Source organism: Propithecus coquereli, unplaced genomic scaffold (assembly GCF_000956105.1).
Source record: "Propithecus coquereli isolate 6110/MARCELLA unplaced genomic scaffold, Pcoq_1.0 Scaffold10, whole genome shotgun sequence".
In the NCBI taxonomy this organism is placed as follows: domain Eukaryota; kingdom Metazoa; phylum Chordata; class Mammalia; order Primates; family Indriidae; genus Propithecus; species Propithecus coquereli.
This window is the reverse complement of record NW_012133858.1, coordinates 5230124-5236668: the sequence shown is the minus strand read 5'-3', so window position 1 is coordinate 5236668 and position 6545 is coordinate 5230124. Positions and strand designations below refer to the sequence as shown.

General features: G+C 35.8%; 1 protein-coding gene across 1 annotated transcript in view; it reads left to right on the top strand.

Moving 5' to 3' along the window:
• CCDC14 (coiled-coil domain containing 14) overlaps positions 1 to 6545 on the top strand; it is a 64789-nt gene that overhangs the window by 39255 nt on the left and 18989 nt on the right. Inside the window, exons 5-6 of the mRNA XM_012639631.1 lie at positions 519 to 1031; positions 3634 to 3775. Of these exons, the coding sequence (XP_012495085.1) occupies positions 519 to 1031; positions 3634 to 3775 (655 nt within the window). The remainder of the gene's footprint in view (positions 1 to 518; positions 1032 to 3633; positions 3776 to 6545) is intronic.

The window sequence follows — 6545 nt, the reverse complement described above, 5'->3', positions numbered from 1 at the left end:
GAATTTTATTATAAAAAATTTCTCTTAATAAATACCTTCTGTGAATTTTTAATAGTAGTTAATAGTGTATTTTTTGAATATAGTATAGTCTGTGTAACTACTCCTGTATGATTAGACATTTAAAAAATAGCCAGTTTTTCACTACTGTACCATTTCTGTACCTGTGTTTGTGCAAAAGCTCTTTGTATGTTTGAACTTATTTTCTTACGGTACAATTTCCCAAAGTGTAAATGTTTGTTTTAGTCCCAAAGTGGACTGATTTTTGATGCCTTTAAACCATGTGTGGTATTTTAGTCATGGCCTTATAATGTTCCCATATTGCAGAGTAAACTAGTTAAGCTTTAAAAAACAAGAATCTTTATTTTGCTGAAGAGAAATACAGCTTACTCACTTTTATGCTGAAAATATTAGAAAGTCATTTTCTAATATTTCTGGTTTTGGTTTGTTATAATTAATACCTACAAGTGAGTACTTATACTTCTGAAGGCTTAACTTGTTTTTTTTCTTTCTTTAGGAAGTTCAAACCGATAATGACAACCAGTTTGCATCACAAAGTAAAACAGTTTCTGAGAACTGTGCTGATGTTCTAAGGAATTCATTTAATACCTCTCCTGGAGTTCCATGTAGCCTGCCCAAAACAGACATATCAGCTATTCCAACATTTCAGCACCTGGGCCTGACTAATGGGATTCTGCCACAGCAAGGAGTTCCTAAGGAAGCAGACCTACTAAAATGTTTTCAAACATACCTGTCTCTGTTTCGATGTCATGGAAAAGAAACTCATTCAGATGGTCAGACGCACCGAAGCCCCACTCGATCACAGCCAGCTTTCTTGGCAACTAATGAAGAAAAATGTTCCAGAGGACAAATTAGAGAGGCCACAAGTGAAGGAAAGGGTTTAAATGTACGTGTGCAAGATGCAAGCATAGTCAAGGATGTACAGAAGGCAAAAAATGTGAACCAGACTGCTGAAAAAGTTAGAACTATAAAGTATTTGTTGGGAGAACTCAAGGCCCTCGTAGCAGAACAAGGTAGATGAATAGTTTCTTATAATTTTCTGTAGGATGGTGTTATACTGAATAGCAATGTCTTGTTATTTAGCCATCATTTAAATTTAGAATAATTGACATGGAGTTTGTGGTATTTTCCATGGAAGTGCCTTGAACTAATAAGGAAATGAGTTTGGCCTGTTGTATTCTTATTTTTTAGGTTCTGATCCCTTCTTTCCTGTGAATTTGAAATGTGATAGGGAATATCAAACATTCAGTCTTTTGCTTGTAAATGTATGCTCATTCTACTTGATAATGAACCATGAAAAGATTCAGCCAAGACAATTTGTACAGATAAAATTTTAATCATTAGAGGACCCCTAAAGATTACTAACTCCCTAGAATAGACTGATTATTTTTCCTATTTTTAAAAAGATGCAGACTTCCTTTGCATCATTTTTTTAATAAGCAACTGTTATATTGTTTAACAAATCTCACTTTGAGAAGTAACCCCAAACTTTTTATGCCTCTTTCAGTTTATTTTTAGAATTTTTTTCCTTAAATCAGGAAAAATGTCTTTGAGCCAGGTTGCATTCGTTTTTATTCTGTATATATATTCTAAAGTAAGGGATTTTGCTTGGAATGAGTTACACATTTGTCATCTTGGAAAACACAGTAATTGATTATGGAAGCACTGATTAAATAAATAACTTTTGCAGACTGACCAAAAAAAAAAAAATCTTAAAATGCTGTATGAATGTTGACCATCAGAGGTTAAGTGTATTAAAATTGCTATGTTTTTAGACATAATAAAATACTTAATCATGATAATAGTAATATCATCAGCTATCATTTATTGAACACTTACCATGTGCCCAGCACTGTGCTAAGTGTTTTATATGCATTATCTTGTTTAATCCTCACAGCAACCCTATGTGGTACTATTACTGCTCCCATTTTACAGATGAGGAAACTGAGGCCTGGAGAACAGTATCTCATTTAATCTTCTCAACAACCCTGTGAGGTACTGTTTTTATCTCCATTTAACCATGAAAAAACTCAGGCTTCCAGAATTAAGTAATTTAGATGTTGGTGAAAGGATACAAAATTTCGGTTAGATAGAAGAGATCTATTGCACAACATTGTGACTATAGTTAGTAACAACGTATCATATTCTTGAAAATTGCTAAGAGAGTAGATTTTAAGTGTTTTCACCACAAAAAAAATGATAAATATGTAAGGTAATGCATATGTTAATTAGCTCAGTTTGACCATTTCACAACATATACATATTTCAAAACAACATACTGTACATGATAAATAATACAATTTTTATTTGTCAATTTAAATAAATAAATAATTTTAAAAAGATTAACTTGTAAAAAAAAAGAGTTAAGTAATTTGACTAAGGTTATGTCCCTAGAAAGTGGTGGAGCCCAGGTCTCTGCCTTTTTTAAAGCCCATGAACAAACCTACTCTACAAAAGATTAGTAGAAGATTGTTTGATAATTGGGCACAGTTATTTACTGTGTGCATGTACTTTTCATCAGGATGTAAAAATACTTGTGGAACTGCAAAAAAAAATTTTTTTTTTTTGAGACAGTCTTGCTGTGTTGCCCCGGCTAGAGTACTGTAGCGTCATCATAGCTCACTGCAAACTCAAACTCCTGGGCTCAAGTGATCCTCTTGCCTCAGCCTTTGGAGTAGCTGGGACTACAGGCGTGTGCCACCATGCCCAGCTAATATTTTCTATTTTGTTTACAGGTAGGGATCTTGCTCTTGCTCAGGCTGGTCTTGGACTCCTGGGCTCAAGTGATCCTCCTGCCTCGGCCTCCCAAGGTGCTAGGATTACAGGTGTGAGCCACCATGCCCAACTACTGGATAAATTTTTGTACTTTAGAATATATTTTCAACCTGTTTTGGATATTAGATTAATATATAATTTTAAATACTTGCAGTCCATAGAATATTTGAATGGGAATGAGGAGACAAAAATAAAAAGACAAAAAAACTAATGTCTCCCTTCTATACCTGTGTCTGTTTGCCACCTCCAAAAACATCCACTCTCCACAAATAGTAACAAAAATGGTACTCCGTTTGACATCACATCAAATGAGGTGTGGCTGGTTGTGTTAAATCTACTTTAGGAAGTTAATTAAATAATGAAACCTTATCCTAGCAGACCCTCACTCAATATTTTACCAAATTAATCACCTAAAGTAAATTTTTTGCTTATGCCAGGATCAAAGGGTATATTGTAAATGTTAATATTATAACCAATTGTAGGAAACCCTATAGCAAGCGATCATAGGAGGCCACTGTATTCTTTTGGTAAGTATGAACTAGGAGATGTGTAAACCACATTCGTACTTGACTCTTTAACTGAACAAAATCAGTAATAATCCTGTGATTTAAAATTAATTTTTACCGAACTTAATTTCTTTACAATTCTTCTGACTAAACGAATAAGCAGCAGGAAAGAGGAAAATAGAATTTGTATAATAAATTCATAAATAATTGAGTTGAATTTATTTATAGTAAGTATGTACATATGTATAAAGATTTTTTTTTTTGGTAAAATGTAATAATCTTGTCTAAAAATAATCTACAATACTGATTTTACTCTTTTTTCTGACTTTTATAGAGGATTCAGAAATTCAGAGGTTGGTTACAGAAGTAGAGGCATATGTATCTGTGCTTCCAGCAGTGAATGGAAACACAGATATCCAAGTTGAAATAGCACTGGCCATGCAACCATTAAGAAGTGAAAATGCTCAGTTACGAAGGTAAGAATTGCTCTTTGATTATTTTTGTCTGTATGCAAAGATGTCTCATGGCCAGAACAAAAGTGCCAAATAAGATATCTAGGACTTCATAAGGAAAATAGATTTGCTGTCTTAACAGTATTTCTACTTTTTCTTTCCCATTTTCCAAAGATTTCCAGCATTCTCTAACTCTTCTATTACTTCTGTCCACTAGTACACATTTTCTTCCACCTTTTCTACCTCTGTTGTCGTTTGGTTGGTAGTATATAGACAGGAAAATGAAGTACCTCAGTGTATTTATCAGGCTAGTCTAGGTTATGCTGCAGTAACAAACTTCTAAATATCAGTGGCATAGCACAGCAAAAGTTTGCTTCTGCCCCATGCCAAGACCAACATGGGTCATTGGAGGCACTCTGTCATCCTATGCCTCGGGATCCAGGTTCCCTCCATTTTACAAAGCCACTGTCTCAGTATGTATTTTCCAGGAAAAAGAGAATGTGGGTATGGCAACAGGGCATTCTTAACATGTCTTGGCCCAGAAGTGATGGTCTGACTACCGCATGTATTTCATAGGCTAAAACAAGGCACATGGCCCTGCCTAATAGAAATGTCTGGGACATTGCTTTGGAAAACAAACTGTTTTTCCTCTGCTCTCACACCACAGCAATCAACACAGAACACTTCTGTGACCAAATGTGTGGGGATTTCTCCCCACCAGCAAGCAAGCAATCAGTTCTACAGCGGACACCAGCTGGGTGTCCTCCAATTCAATTCCAACACTATCCATCTGGAGATAGGGTCAGACTCCACAGGTTGAAGACTCAGTCTCACAAGATTGAGCCCCACTTCCCATGCGATAGTAAGCCCCAGGTTATTTTACCTGTGCTTCTGACCTACTGGCTATAAATTGAGGTTCTCCTGACACCCTCCTTGAGTTTGATTAATTTGCTAGAGCAGCTCACAGAACTCAAGGAAATACTTTTGTTTACCAGTTTATTATAAAGGATATTGCAAAGGATACAGATGAAGAGATACATAGGGCAAGGTATGGGATAAGGGGTGTGGAGCTTCTATGCTCTCTCTAGGTGTGCCACCCTCCAGGAACCTCCACGTGTTCAGCTATCTGGAAGCTCTTTGTAACTGTCCTCTTGGGCCTTTTATGGAGACTTCATTGGATAGGCATGATTGAAGCATGGACAACTGTGTAGAAATATGATTGGACAAAAAGGGCATGATCTGATACTAATAGGCTGAGTGGGGAAACTCAGCAAGGCCTATCTGTTGAGATTCTTCTTGGCCTCTCTGTACAGCATTCCTTCCTCCCAGGTATGGGGCAGGATGCCTTCTGAAATGGGGGTCTTGTGACCTATAATCAGACAAGATAGGTGAGAGAATTTCTTGATGGCCACCTCTGAGACAGAAAGGCAGGGGAAGATTATAGTTTTAGTTTCTATGACCTGCCTTGTGGGAGAAAAAGGAACAGGTGAAAGGAGAGCAGGAGAAGGTCAGAGAGAGCTGAGGCCTGCTTCTGAGGCTTAAAGTGCCCCAATATTAACAAAAGACCATCTTTCACCTTTATCACTTGGAAGCCGATCCGAAGCTGCTTTGGGAACCAAGGACAAAACGGCGAAATACTTTAACAAAAAATATGCTTATTATTTTAGTCACTTAGGAAATAATAAGGGCTATGGGAGTTAGGAGCCAGAAACCATGGATGAAAACATATATATATATATCTCACATGAACCGTAGACATTGTGTAAGATAGGACCTGCAGGGACCTGCACAAATTTTCAAGAAACTAGAAAACAATTAAATAGAATTCCTAGTTGAAGAGTAGCTTAAATGTACTAACCTGGAGTCTGCAAAGGCATGATACCTAGTGAAATTTACTTGTTTAGGATTATTTTTCTAGAGATTATTAGCCTGTAGTTACTATGATAAAAGATGTAGTTGCTGGGTTTAAATTCTAATAATACTGTCTTCAGTCCTGACCTAAGGGATACCTATAACAGCATTAATTTTTCAAAACCAAAAATAAGAATAAAAAACAATAATGGTAATGAACAGCAAATACTATTAGCAATTATTAAATGTTTGTTATGTGCTAGGCTATTATCCTTTATGTGTGTCATCTCTTCAAATTCTCAACACGGCTCTACCAAGTAGGTGTTATTATTCTCATTTACAGGTGAGGAATCCAAGTCATAAAGAGTTTACATAACTTGCCCAAGGTTACATGTCTACGAAGTTACAGAGTTAAGACTCAAACCCAGGCAATTTGATTTCAGAGCACAGTGGTCTTAACTACATTGTAGACTTCTACGCTGTCTCCAGAGACTTATTTATACTTCACTATTTAGGTGTATTTTGGGGAACAAAAGGATAATAGTATAAGCCATTAAAAAAATATATTATTTAAAGGAATCACAGTCAAATAATTGGTTTCTTAAAGAAACATACCAAAACTTAGTCTCAGAATATTATCTCTTTTAACTCTGTCACCATGGGAAAGATCAATGGTTCTTATTCATTTCTGTCCCTTAGAACATTTTAGAATTGCCTTAGGAGCTAATTTATAAGCCATTCAAGAAAACGAGACTTACTGTTTTATGAGCCACCACTTATTTTTAATTTTTTAAAAAGGTATTAGATTGATGTCTAGTCTAATTCTTCACACTTGGCACCAGAGCTTTTGGCTGTCTGTCCTTAGAGGACAAAGATTATATAGCATGCTATTGCCACTGTTGTTTACTTGACCTTCTAAAAGATGAAATTACTGAAAAATGAA